The following is a 13,798-nucleotide window of genomic DNA, read 5'->3' as shown; positions in this document are numbered from 1 at the left end:
CATAGCATCTGGTCCCATCACTTCATGGGAAATAGATGGTGACACAGTGGAAACAGTGTCAGACTTTATTTTGGGGGGGCTCTAAAATCACTGCAGACGGTGACTGCAGCCATGAAATTAAAAGACACTTACTCCTTGGAAGGAAAGTTATGACCAACCTAGATAGCATATTAAAAAGCAGAGACATTACTTTGTCAACAAAGGTCCGTCTAGTCAAGGCTATGGTTTTTCCAGTGGTCATGTATGGATGTGAAAGTTGGACTGTGAAGAAAGCTGAGCACCAAATAATTGATGCTTTTGAACTGTGGTGTTGGAGAAGACTCTTGAGAGTCCCTTGGACTGCAAGGCGATCCAACCAGCCCATCCTAAAGGAGATCAGTCCTGGGTGTTCATTGTAAGGACTGATGCTGAGGCTGAAACTCCAATACTTTGGCCACCTCATATGAAGAGTTGACTCATTGGAAAAGACCCTGATGCTGCGAGGGACTGGGGGCAGGAGAAGGGGGTGACAGAGGATGAGGTGGCTGGATGGCATCACCGACTTGATGGACAGGAGTTTGGGTGAACTCCGGGAGTTGGTGACGGACAGGGAGGCCTGGCGGGCTGCGATTCATGGGGTCGCAAAGAGTCGGACACGACTGAGCGACTGAGCTGAACTGATCATGACTAATGCCGCTAAGAGCATTCCTGTGACAGTCGTTACATGGATACACTCTCACTTCTCTGAGATTGATATCTAAACGTGAAATGACTGGATCACAAGGTAAATTTACCAAAATGGCTCTATCATTTTACCTTTGCCACCAACAATGTGTGAAGATTCCTGTTTCTCCATATCTCTCAAAAGTTATTTATTACATGTATTTTAAGATATGGCCATTACGTGAAAAATAATCCCCCCCAAAAGATTTTTAGAATATTCATTGAGGAGGAAAAGACCCTCTCAGAAACTGACTGAGGTCCTCCAGCGAGCAGAGGGCGCTCCAAGACAGGGCGCCTGCTCTTAGCTATTACAGCGCCATCTTAGTGAGATCTCCGTTGCTAGGAGACGGAGATGCGTCCTTTGGCTTGGGAATCCTGCCACACCGCTCTCCCAGGTTTTCTCTAGCCTGAGGTCTGAGATCTAAGGTCTTAGATCTAACACACATCTGAGATCTAAGGTCTTCAGGTGCAGTCCCAGAAGGCTCTTTTCTAAGGACGTTTTCCTCCTGCCCTTTTAATGCTGGCCGTGGCAGGTGGAGGATCCTCGCCCAGGTTCAGCTATGTCTAAGAAAGGGAAAAAAGCCAAGATGCCGTTGTCGGATGAGGAGCAGCTCCTTCTGTTTCAGCAGAAGTTGCTGGCAGAGGAGGAGATGGCCAAGAAGAAAGAGAGGCTCCTGAACCAGTTCTTGAAGGTGATGGGTTTTTGCATTACTCTCTGCCCAACACCCACCTCCCAACCCCTGCCCTGGTCCTGTTACCTTGACCCTGTCTTTGTGGCAGCCTCATTTTCATGGTAGCCTCCCCTCCCCCTGGAAATCTTAAGACCCAGATAGACTTAGATTTCAGGCAGTATTGTATGGGGGAAGGAGCAGTTCTCTGTGAAGCATGGAGGTAGGGAGATGGTATAGAGCTGGACAATCACTACTGAGCCCCAGCACTGGGATAGTAGGTGCTATCATCTGTCTGAGCTATCTGAAAGTCTGATATTCTCCCTCGAGATGAGCCATTAAAAACAATGTCCTGCTCTGATGCCTCCATCCAGAAGGAAACTCACCATCAGTTCAGTTCAGTTGCTCAGTCGGGTCCGACTCTTTGCAACCCCATGAATCGCAGCACATCAGGCCTCCCTGTCCATCACCAACTCCTGGAGTTCACCCAAACTCATGTCCATCGAGTCCGTGATGCCATCCAGCCATCTCATCCTCTGTCGTCCTCTTCTCCTGCCCCCAATCCCTCCCAGCATCAGGGTCTTTTCCAGTGAGTCAACTCTTCGCATGAGGTGGCCAAAATACTGGAGTTTCAGCTTTAGCATCATTTCTTCCAAAGAAATCCCAGGGCTGATTTCCTTCAGAATGGACTGGTTGGATCTCCTTGCAGTCCAAGGGACTCTCAAGAGTCTTCTCCAACATCACAGTTCAAAAGCATCAATTCTTTGGTGCTCAGCCTCCCTAAAATGCCACTGGGCAGATCCTGTCTTACTTAAGACCCTCCCAAAACAAGAATAAGAACTCCTGAATGTTAGCCATCAGGTGCCTCAGAAAAGACAAAGGGTAAGATGTTAGTTGACAAACTAAATTTGATCTTGTTTGTTGTACTGTATCAGGGCTTTTAGCCCTGGTCTCTGGGGTTGTTGTTGTTGTTCAGTGACTAAGTCATATCTGACTCTTTGCAACCCCATGGACTGTAGCACTCCAGGCTCCTCTGTCCTCTATTATCTCCCAGAGTTTGCTCAGATTCATTTGTCCATTGAATCAGTGATGCTATCTAACCGTCTCATCCTTTGACCTCCGGTGTATATGTGGGGTGGGGGGTATATTTATTCCTTCCCACAGGACAAGCTGGCCAAGGAGGAGCACAACAGTGCTCTGAACCTTAATAAGATTAACACACAGTGGAGAACGGTCCTTCGGGAAGTCAAGACGAAAGAGCTTCATAAGGACATTGAGATCCTCAGCCAAACATTTGAACGAGTGGTGGACTGCAAGGACAGTGTCATCAAGGCAAGCTCTCTTCCCAAAGAAACACTTGATTATGACTGCCTCTGATCTCTTAATAGAATGGGCCTAGTGAATTAATTCATGTTAAAGCACTCCCAAGACACATGCTGTGATGCAGCTAGGATATCGTTCATTTCGCTGAAGTGAAAAATAGAATACTGAGCTGTCACCCCTCCCCTTCTGTTACAGGAGCCATTCTCCTTGATCATCTGCTGCCTCAAACCAGTACCATACAGTATTAGAGTTGAAAGGCAGAGTAGACATCACCCAATGACTTGAACTTACTCCTAAACTTTCATTTCAATGTGAGAAGGCTTAGTGCCAGAGAGAGGAAGCAGTTTGCCCAAGGTCACACAGCTAGTCAGTGAGACAGCTGTGACTACAGCATGGATTTCTTGATTCCCACTCCAGTACTTTATGCAACCAATTCCATGTGGCCTCTTGGATTCAACTTCAGTGGCCCTGGATAAGGTTGTGAAGATCTCTATCGGTAGGAACGGTTCTGGATCTCTAACCAATTCAATCAGCTCACTTTATGCCCTTGGGAGGTTCTTGAGTTGAGTACGTACCATCTTTTTCTGTAAGGGATTTTTTTCTCTTGAATTTCAAGTCCCTGTATTTAGGATCCCTCAATATCTGTTCCTGCTTGTTGCACTGTTCTTACAACTGAACTCATGAGTTCCTCCTCTCTCCAGTCCCCTTTCCCATACTCCACAATCCAGTCTTCCTCATACTCTCTGTTTGGGTGGCTGGTGCCATTCACCATCACCCAACCCGGGAATCTGGGAATCATTCTAGCTTTGGCCTCCATCCCTGACTTCTGGTACTAAGTCTTATGTAACTCTTCTGCTTAAATAAGTCACACCCTGCTCTTCCCCACTATCCTGCTGTAGTTGAGACCCGGGTATTATCTCTACTGCAATGACTTCTAATCTTCCAGTGTTTGATTGTCTACACAACGACCAGGATTATCTTTCTAAAACAAAAATCTGTTCCTGTTATTCCACTATGTACATCTCCTTAGTGGCTCCATAAATAATGGCTCCCTTCCTCCACAGAAGGGACAGCAAAGCCTTTCCTGATCTGGCCTCTGCCTGAACTTTTCATATAGCCAGCCTTCTTTCCTGTGCCTTTGCACATGCTGTTCCCTCTATCTGGAATTCTCTTTTCCTTATCTCCTCATTTTTCCTGGCAAATTCTTACTCTTCCTCCAAGAGTGACACAAATGACATCTCTACTATGAAGCCTTTCCCAGTGCCCTCTGTCTTTTATATCCCCTTATCACTGGGGAATCATCAACCTCATAGCATTTTCCATGTTGTGTTGTAACATTTTTTCAAATTTTATAAAATGGGAATTTAATCTGCACCTGTTTTTTTTTCCCCCTCAGAATTTATTTGTAATTTTCTGTTTATATAAACTTTTCTACTGCAAGACTTCAGACTCCTTTGGAGACAGTGAAAATGTCTTTTCATCTCTGAATCCTCAGCATCCAGCATGGTGCTGGTACAGAGCAGATTTAGTACACCTTAGCTGAGTGAGTGAATAGTCTTCCATTATCAGCACCTATTTCATAAGATCTTTTCCATACTAAAGTCGCTCAGTCGTGTCTGACTCTTTGAGACCCCATGCAATTCTTTGCAACTCCCTGACGGGGCTGTAGCCCGCCAGGCTCCTCTGTCCATGGTATTCTCTAGGCAAGAATAGTGGGATGGGTTGCCATTCTCTACTCCAGGGGATCTTCCCCACCCCGAGATCGCCTGGGTCTCCTACATTACAGGCAGATTATTTATTGTCTGAGCTACCAGGGAAGCCCCATACTGAACAATGTGGTAGTTTACAGTGAGTGGATGATCTGGACATTTGGTAAAGGCTTTTTTGCTTTATTCATTTTAATTTTGTTTTGCTTTTTTGAATAAGTAGTTCACCCACATTATTCAAAATTCAAAAGATAAAAAAGTTATGTACAGAAAAGTTCCCTCCCACTGGTGCCTTTCAACCACCCAGTGCCCCTTCTGATAATTTTAGTTGCATGAATAAAGCTTTTTTTACACAGATAGTAGTATTACATAGTGTTCTGCCTCTTGCTTTTTTCCTTTAATAATATATCCTGGTTACTATTCCACATTAGCCCATGCTTCTCATTTTGTTTTACAACTGCATAGTATTCTGTATTGTAATTTAACATGTTACTTTGTCCTCGGTATTTCCTGTGTCTTGGTAATTCCAACTAGAAGCTTGCAGGTGCTGTGTTCTTTTATAGTAGCTGTTGATTAATTCATTGGGGGTTGCAAAATGCTGGTTTTCTTTTTTTTTTTTAATGCTGATTTTCTAATAGTATCATTCTTTTTTCATTTATTAGTTCAAATACTTCTATAAAGAGATACTTACTATAATTTACCATTCAGTTACCCAGAGGTATAATTTATATAAAAAATGCCTGACTCTTTCTCTTCCCTTTCATAAACCAGTTGTTTTTTTTTTAATTCATTGTCTGGCATCCTCTAATGGGAATTGATTTTTTAAAGTATCCTGATAAACTCATAATCAAACATATTTGATATTTTTTAATCCATTGCCATTCTTATCCTTATTGATGTTCACTTTTGATTGTCACTTTTTTTTTTTTTTGCCAATAGATGTCTTCTCATTATCTATTATAGCTACATCACAAACCACCTTAAATAAGCGACTTACAACAATTTATTTCACTCTCTCTCAGGGTTCTATAGGTTGACTTAGCTTAGCAGGGAGGTTCTTGCTTGGCACCTCTCACATGGTTTTCAGTGAGATGTCACTTGCGACGGCAGTCACCTGGGGGCTTGACTGAGCTGCGTGTGTAAGATGACCGGCAGTTGCTTCTTCTGACTGTCCACTGGGATCTCAGCGGGGCTGTTGACTGGATGAATGCTTTCACAGGGCCCCTCCACCGGCACTGGCTTCTCACATTCCAAAGCGGGACAACCCGAGCTCCCAGAGCCAAAGAATTGGCATTTAAGAACTAGGGGAAATAGGAACTAGCTAGCTGAATACATTTTTATTTTCTCACCCAGCTGCCATTCAGCCAAAGTGGTAACTCTGTTTCCTCCCCAGTCTTTAGCAAAGGACCTGTCAGAAGCCGAGGAGCAGCACGCCCACGCCCTGCGCAGCCACTTGCACAGCATCGACCAGCTCTTGGCCCTGCAGAGATGCCGGCTCAACCTCCTCGAGGAAAATTACAACATGGAGCTGGAGGCCCTAACCAAGGAGTTTGAGACTGAAAGGTGTGGGGGCCTAAGAGGAGCTATGGGGGTGGGGGAGGGCGTTGAGCCCAGGGGCGTATCCAGAGCCTATGTCAAAATGCTACCTGTAAGCAGCCACCCACTTTCAGCGATCAAAATCCTACCCATCTACCTACCAGGAGGACAGCGATAGTGCGGGGAAATTAACAAGATGGCACCATTCAGGCCCTCTCACCCCACCCTCTCATGCCCTCTGCCCCACGTTCTGTAAACAATGATTATGTGATTGCTGAGGGCACTTGTAGCACTGCGCATGCGCGTCAGGAGGTACTCGCTTGGTTCCGGACTCCTTTGTGCGGTATGCCTGTATGAGCATCACCTGAAAAAGCCCAGAAGGGTTGTGTACAGTTATGTTGTGTTATATCTATGACTGCAGCGTCAGCCAGGAGAGAGGCTGTGTTATGGCTGCTATGCCAGCCTGGAGAGAATAAACCTGGCTACAGTTCCTATAGTGTCTGGGTCTTCTTTCAACCTCTTAGTTCTCGGCTTACCTTTCCTGGGTTCAGCGAACAGTGAGGACAGTGTGAACAGCAAGAAAATTGGCATCCGGAACAGGATCAGCAATACAGATGAGAAAGAGACTTTTCACTGCAACATTTTGTACTTTTTAAATTTTTTTTATCATATGAGTATATTACCTATTCAAAAACTAATATTATTCATTTTTTCTGGGCCTGCAAAGGACAGAACCTGCGCTCCTTCTACTCTTCTTCAGTACCTAAGAGTTTGTACCATTCATATAGTTTTATTACATACTGCTTTGCATTGTCATTATTGGTCCATATGTTTTATGCCTCAGAGCAGGAACAGTATCTTATCTCCTACAGGAAAACAATTATTGACCAACATGAAAAAGAGATTCACTACCTACAAGATGTCTTCATGGCCATGGAGCAGAACTACATAGATTCTGAATATGAAAGCAAGCTGGAGTTCCAGAGCATGTGGGATGATCTGAAAAACAAGGTATGGAGGGAGAGCAGATGGGCAGGGGGTGGGAAAAAGGGAGAAAAAAGTTCTGAAGGTAACAGAGCTAGAAGAGATCCCTTTACCCAGCACAGTCAATAAAATGCCTGTTGCCACTGTAGGTATACCTCTGTGGCTTTTTGTAATTTTGTGAAAATTGGTGAGGAGGAAAGACCATCCTGAAATACCAAGAAAATGCATTTTAAAGCTAACACACACCAAGGAGATCCTCTCACTTCACCTCTGTGATCTGTAGAAGAAGAAATTAAGGTCCAAAGTGGGCCTTAATGACCTGCCAAAGTCAGGCTGCTGATCTGTGATCAAGCCAGGGGGGAGTCCAGTTCTCCTGCCACTTGGCCCCAGGAGCTGCCAACTTAGCCAGCCTGCAGACCTGGGTTTGGAGGGTAGAGTGCTTTGTTTTCATTTTGTCCCATAATGTTTCATACTAATTTTTATAAGCTTTCTACATTTAAAAATTGGGAGATTTCACAAAAAAATCCAAAACTGCAACTTCCCCTAAACAATTTAAAGATCTGGTAACATTGGGCCACATTTTCAAATGGGGACGTTCCCATGGAGCTGAGCAGCTGTGCCCTCACCCCCACCACCAATGGGGCATTTCCTCTGGGGTTCACCACCGGCCCCACAGAGCCCATAGCACTTATTGTATCATCTGCCTGGTCTTCGTAGGCATTTTCACTGGCAACCTCTGCACCATGCTGTGCTACAAACAGTTCAAGAGGGGGAGGTGTTGGTGCCAGAGAAAGGGCGCTAATAGGTTAAGTCCAAGCACTGGCTATTGGGGATCACTTCCCAGAATTTAGAAGAGAAGCACTTTCTAAGACTGCAACTGGAGAACATAGTAGAAGATCTGTGGAGAAGGTTCCAGGATGCACTCAAGAATTACACTGATGCTACAGAGGATCGAAAGATTGCCTTCGAGACTCTCAAGGTGAAGGACGAGAAAAGCTCCAAAGAGATTGAAGCACAGATGAAAAAAATACAGAAACTACAGGTTAGTGCAGCTAACCTGGGCAACTCACTGCTTTAACTGCTCCATTATCCCCTGTTCTTCTTCCCGTTTCCCCTGGGCTTCATCCCTGTTTGGGGAGAGATGGTATGCTCTGATTTCAGTCCCCAGACAGTCCTATCTGCTCACTGAAGACCCTCATGTAGTCAAGTGTTTCCTCTAATCTACCCTGTTCCTCTAGGATTCCATCATTATTTTAAAAGGAAAGATCCTGGTGCACAGCCGCGAGAGTGAAGAACAGAATCAGGACATTCGTGAAGACAAGGAGTTGGTCCTGGTACAACTGCGAAAACTTAAGGCCCAGAGGACTCAGGCCCGGGGAATAGCACAGGAGAACTTACTCAAACTCACTCTGGAAAGCAATGCTACCCTCAAGGCCCTGAGGGAGACTGTCAACAAGGTAACAAAGGGGAGAGGGTAGCCAGAACAGAACCAGGGAACCTGGCTCCCTGCAGAGTGGAAGGGGCTGGAAAAACAGAGGGCTTCCCCCAGATTCCTACCTGAGTGCACACTTGGAATACCTATTTTAGTTCATGGTCCCCTGCCTCTGACATATTACTTTCTTTATTTAATATTTATTTTATTTCTGGGCTTCATCGGGTCTTAGCTGTGGCATGAGCTTCTCTCTAGCTGTGGCGCGCAGGCTCAGTGGCTGCAGGACACGGGCTCTCCAGTTGAGGCACTCGGGCTCAGTTGTTGCACAGTGTGTGGGATCTTAGTTACCCAACCAAGGATGGAACCCATGTCCCCTGCATTGGAAGGCAGATCCTTAACCACTGGACCACCAGGAAGTCCCTCATCTCTCACCTCTTCAATTTAATGAGTTAATAGTGAATGAGTTTTAGAAGAATATAAAATATTTGGAATAGTGCTTGTAAGCCCTTTGTGTTGGATGTATTACTTTTCTATCCCATTTGGCTTCCCTGGATTGAAGTAGGGGAACCAACTCCACTATTTCCCCTTCCCAATCCCTTTCCTGATAGAAGGTTTCTGCTTGCTTCCATCAGGGTGAAAAGATTCTTAAACTTGCTGAAATATGTAGGAAATTTGAAACAGAAGAAGAGAAAGTGCTGCCTTTTTATTCATCGGTGTTGACTCCCAAGGAGCAGGAAGAAATAGAGACAATGGACCTAGAGGAGTTTAATGAAGAGCTTGGAAAGGTAAGGTTCCACGGGCCCAAGGCCACCACCTGAGGCTGGGGTGACAGAGCAGTGGGCTACACTAGCTAACAGATCCTACCACACACCTTCTCCCTGTAACTCACTCCCAGGTGATAATGGACTACAAAGGGATGGAGAATTTCTGGAAAAGGTACAACAAAGTGAAACTGGAGCAACTGAGCCTTTGGCACAGACGTGCTCAGTTGTTAGAAATCAATGAGAAGCTGCGGGAGATGCTCAGGCAATACCTGGATGGCATCTCTGTGAGTGATGAAGTGCTGAGCCAGCTCAACCCACTCTTCATCATCAATCACCGCAGCAACTTACCCCAGCTCCTGCCCACGCCCACAGCCCAGCCAGGTGACAAAAAACCTCCAGCCACTTACAGCATCATTGAAGCAGCCCATGTGGTCTCCCACACCCTGTGATACAAGGGGAAAACCTCTTTTCAATTCCCAGAGAATGTTTTGAGAAACCCAAGGACTTTGCTATTAAAAATCACCATGGAGTTTATGAACTCTCTGTATCTTTTCTATGTTGGATAAAACAGTCTACTTGGAGGATATTGGGAATACAGCAGCACTAGGGAGTAGAAAGGGCTTCCCAGGTGGCACTAATGGTAAATAAATAAATAAATAAACCCACCTGCCAATGCAAGAGACGCGGGTTAGATCCCTGGGTTGGGAAGATCCCCTGGAGGAGGGTACAGCAACCCACCCAAGTATTCTTGCCTGGAGGATCCCCATGGACAGAGGAGCTTACAGGCCTACAGTCCACAGGGTCACAAAGTCGGCCACGACTGAAGCGACTTGGCACAGGGAGCAGAGAGAGTGCCAGGCAACTGCCCTGATGCTTACTTCTCAGTGAGGTATTGCTCCTTGGTGTCAGGACACCACGGGAGCCAAAACCCATGCTTTCAGGACCCAGAGATCCTATGGTCCTTGGTGTAAGTTAGGACAAGAAGAGGAGGCCAGGAGAACAGATCCAAAGCCTCCAACCACCCCCTGCCAAGCAGAACCCAACTAAGAATGCCTTTTTCCTCAGCCCTTTATCTCATTCCCACTTAAAAAGGCAGCCGCAGAAAGTATCAGGTGAAGAATGCAAAGTTTTTTTTTTTAATTGTTTATTATTTCTTTTTGCTCTTGTTTCGTTTCTCTTCCTTGAGCTTCTTTTTGGAGATTTTAGGACTGCTGGCCTTTCTGTATAGATGATACCCAATAAGGCCCAGGAGGGCTGGCACCATGGCCATGCCTACCAGAGGGAAAATGCCCTTCACCAGCTTCTGCCAGTAGTTGGCTCGGATCAGTGCAATCAGTTCCACGTCAAAATGCAGCTCTGCATCCGCTGGAGGCAGAGAGGAGGTGAGGGTTAGAATCCCTGCGGACTGTATCCAGGGCTCAGATCTGAATGCAAATAGGGAGGGCAAACCACACCACAGCAACATCTGTGACGTTGGCAAGATTTAAATGTGGGGCTGAGTTCTCTTAATGCGAGAGGCAGAGGAGGGTTATGAGGCTATTGAGTGATAGTCATGTTTACCCCAAATATACAAGTGTGGCTTGTCTTCACTGACAGGTCTTTGACACAACAGGAGAACCTTTATGAAAAGTACAGGCTGTTCTCCATTTATAAGTTAGAGCACCTCTGTACTAACTGTATTTCTAAACAGCCACATGGATAGAATCTTTGCAAGGCTGAAATTAACTGGACTTGAACTAGACTTTTAAAAATGTCACCAATAAGCACACTCACTATGACTCTTTAAAAAAAGGAAGAAAAAACAAAACAAAACAGGTGTTTCAACATGGCTAGAGAGGCAGGATGTGGTTTAAGACATTCGGAATGGAGAAATGAACAGGAGTGAGATGAGGGAGAAATGTAAACAAGCAGTACTGGAGATGAGGAGGCAACAGAGCTTTGGGTAAAAGAATTTCTCTTTAGTCCCCTGACTCTCTCTCTGGGTCTCCCTTTAAGCTAGAACTTAGGATAAGAATTTTTATCCCAGTACAACTCATTTTAGCTAATGGAACATTTCTTTTAACCAAAAGCAAGAGACCTGCATCTTGGAAAATCTGTTTAGGCTCAGGCCTTAGAAAATAGGTATTAGCAGTGACCTGTGGGGGCTTGGCTTTTTTTAAGACTTTTTTTTTTTTTTTTTTTGGTTGTGGACCATTTTTAAAGTCTTTATTTGTTACAATATTGCTTCTGTTTTGTTTTGCTTTTTTGGCCCAGAGACATGGAACTCACACCCCCAGCATTGGAAGGGGAAGTGTTAACTAGAACCCCAGGGAGGGCCCCCAGGCTTGGCTTTTAAATGTTGTTTTTATTTTGTTTTGAATTACTTGACTGTGACCATTTTCACCAGCTCTTCTCCGGTGGAGGCTGAAAGGAACTGTAGAGATGTGGTGAGAAGCCATGCCAGCTGCACAAATGACAGTCTGGAGTTGTAGGAAAAGCACAGGAGAGAAGGCCAGAGTTCTCAGAGAGGTGGCACCGGCAGCAGACTCAGGTGGCTCAAGCAAGGGTCACCTCCCTAGAAAGTTGCCGGCTGCCAGAGGACAAGCCTGGTGGCATAAGGTTATATGTCTCTAGTCCCTGCTGGTGATCTGAGGAGGAAAAAGGTGGCCCTGCAGAAGGAGGCATCAGCCAGTCCTATACCATTTAGCAAACTGGGTTTAGACCTCAGGCTTCAAAGTGCATAGCTCCTTGTAGCTCCTAGGGACTGTTTTTTCTGTTTGTTTTTTGGCTTTGCTCTCTGGCATGTGGGATCTTAGTTCCCTGACCAGGGCTCACACCCACGCTCTGAGTTGGAAGCACAGAGTCTTAACCTCTGGATCGCCAGGGAAGTCCCAGGGACTGGGTATCTCAATAGCCAGAGAGACGCCTCGTCAGATTACCTGGGATAGATGGTGGAAATCCCCGTTTTCCATAGGCCAGGTGAGAAGGAATGATTACCCTTCGCTTCTCTCTAAGGAAAGGAATGTGAGTCATAGCCAGGGGTAGAACCAGGCGGGCCAACCACCTCAGTCCATCTGAAGTCCCACCAACAAAAACCTCTGGATATTCACACTCAAAACACGAACTTTCCCACCTGAGCACCAAACAGGTTGACTGGCCAAGGCGTCTCAACTCCACCGACAGAACCCCCAGCCAGAAAAAGCCTGAGGCTTCATCCAGAGCCTCCATGCCCAGAGACCAGGGCCTACTCAGTATGAAGCCAGAGCCCATTCTCTTGCCTCCTCTAGGAGCAGAGACAGCCTCCACCCATGCAGAAAGGGTACACCCAAGCCCACCCCTGCCCAGATACTCACCCCACACACATGTCTAGAAGGCTCTGCTCCAGACCTTGAGGAAGAAGACACAAATGAATAGGAAGCTATCTACATTCCCCAAATCCTGGGAGAGGAAGATCAAACACTCCCCATGACCCTCAATTGAGCTCCCCACTTCTGGAATCTCTGGCTTCCAATGTGGTATGCGGCAAGAGGAGTACTAGGGGTGGGATTTGAAGCTCGGGAGGTGAGAACCCTGGGGGGGCGGACATTTCCAAGGTAGCTGAGAGGTTAAAGAGACTAAGAAAGGGCTTAGGTTGGGAAGAAATGGAATGGGAGGTGCAGCTCACGTACCTGGTATCACCTGCTTTTGGCCAAGTTCTATAACCAGAGGGTCTCTGGTCAGAGACGTGTCAAAGATGCGTCCATCTACCAGGCTGCCCTGGGGGTGGGAGGGAGAGCATCTAGAGCGCACACCTATACCGCTCCCTCCCAGCAGGGTGCGCACACACCTGGCCTCGGGCCGCAACCCCTAGCAGCTGCAGTCTAACGTTCCCTTTCGGGCAGAAAGGAACAGGAAGCCCCAAAAGGGCTGGCACTTCTCGGAGGTCCCTCCACCCTTCACTTCACTGCGGAAGAGCAGGGAAGGGGAAAGGGTAGGGAACAGGCGCGCCCCTCCCCCCCCGCCACGTGCCGGAGGACCCCAGAGCCGGAGTTACTCCGGGACCGCTTGCCACGTGTCCATGCCAAAGCTGACGTGTTTCAGCGGGGCGCCGCCCCCCGGGCCCCGCCGCGGCCCCCAAGGCCCCTCACCGAGTAGTGTATGTGAAGCGTGTCTCCAAAGGCAGCAGGCTCAGCACACGGCTCGGGGGGCTCCACCTACGATCGCACTACGCGAGTCAGGGAGGCTCCTGCCCTCGACGCGGCACCCCCAGTTCGGTGCCTGCACTCCCTCCTCCCCGCTCCCAGGATCCTTTAGACCCCGACCTTCCCCGCAACCGGGCCCGACCTCCATCCATCGCGCCCGCCCGGGAATCTCTCCTCCTCACCAGGGTCTCCACTTGGAGGGTCCGGACAGGACTTTCGGTTTCGGACCCAGCCTCCGCCCGGCACACCGCCCCCCTGAGCAGCAGCAGCAGCAGCAGTCGGAGCGGGAGAAGTGAGGGGCGCAGAGTCATAACTGGGTGCGGGCAGGGCTCGGGGCACGCAGGACAAGCCGCTAGATGACAGGGGCACGCAGTTCCTTCGGCGCCCAGGCCAGACTGGATGGGACGGGGCGGGTCGCGACGCGCCAGCTCCTCCTCCCGCAGCCCTTCCTCCACCTAGTCCCCACCTCCTGGAGGGAGGAGGCCACGGGAGCTCTCCAGGCCCTCTGAGATCCCGACGGTGA

At 47.4% G+C, this 13,798-nt stretch overlaps 2 protein-coding genes across 2 annotated transcripts; one reads left to right on the top strand and one right to left on the bottom strand.

Moving 5' to 3' along the window:
• CCDC65 (coiled-coil domain containing 65) lies at positions 1,064-9,824 on the top strand. Its single transcript, XM_005680012.3, has 8 exons — positions 1,064-1,394; positions 2,535-2,702; positions 5,793-5,962; positions 6,808-6,946; positions 7,764-7,961; positions 8,158-8,376; positions 8,984-9,136; positions 9,247-9,824. Exons 1-8 carry the CDS (start codon positions 1,263-1,265, stop codon positions 9,562-9,564), a joined length of 1,497 nt encoding a protein of 498 aa, XP_005680069.2. The 5' UTR covers positions 1,064-1,262; the 3' UTR covers positions 9,565-9,824.
• Positions 10,240-13,697, bottom strand: FKBP11 (FK506 binding protein 11). Its single transcript, XM_018047851.1, has 6 exons — positions 13,458-13,697; positions 13,222-13,287; positions 12,763-12,850; positions 12,448-12,481; positions 12,034-12,104; positions 10,240-10,480 (listed from the first exon to the last, which is right to left on the bottom strand). Exons 1-6 carry the CDS (start codon positions 13,584-13,586, stop codon positions 10,263-10,265), a joined length of 606 nt encoding a protein of 201 aa, XP_017903340.1. The 5' UTR covers positions 13,587-13,697; the 3' UTR covers positions 10,240-10,262.

This window comes from Capra hircus, chromosome 5 (assembly GCF_001704415.2).
Source record: "Capra hircus breed San Clemente chromosome 5, ASM170441v1, whole genome shotgun sequence".
NCBI classification, from domain to species: Eukaryota; Metazoa; Chordata; class Mammalia; order Artiodactyla; family Bovidae; genus Capra; species Capra hircus.
Note: the sequence above shows the minus strand (reverse complement) of the source record. Positions and strands in the feature narration are given on the sequence as shown.

Bases quoted from the DNA above. Each gene is read 5' to 3' on its own strand.
- FKBP11 (XM_018047851.1), bottom strand. From the start codon at position 13,586: ATGACTCTGCGCCCCTCACTTCTCCCGCTCCGACTGCTGCTGCTGCTG. The intron at 13,288-13,457 runs GTGAGGAGGAGA...GTGCGATCGTAG, and splicing joins CCCTCCAAGTGGAGACCCTG to GTGGAGCCCCCCGAGCCGTG. The intron at 12,105-12,447 runs GTGAGTATCTGG...TCCTTTCCTTAG, and splicing joins CTTCTAGACATGTGTGTGGG to AGAGAAGCGAAGGGTAATCA.
- CCDC65 (XM_005680012.3), top strand. From the start codon at position 1,263: ATGTCTAAGAAAGGGAAAAAAGCCAAGATGCCGTTGTCGGATGAGGAG. The intron at 2,703-5,792 runs GCAAGCTCTCTT...TTTCCTCCCCAG, and splicing joins GCAAGGACAGTGTCATCAAG to TCTTTAGCAAAGGACCTGTC. The intron at 9,137-9,246 runs GTAAGGTTCCAC...ACTCACTCCCAG, and splicing joins TTAATGAAGAGCTTGGAAAG to GTGATAATGGACTACAAAGG.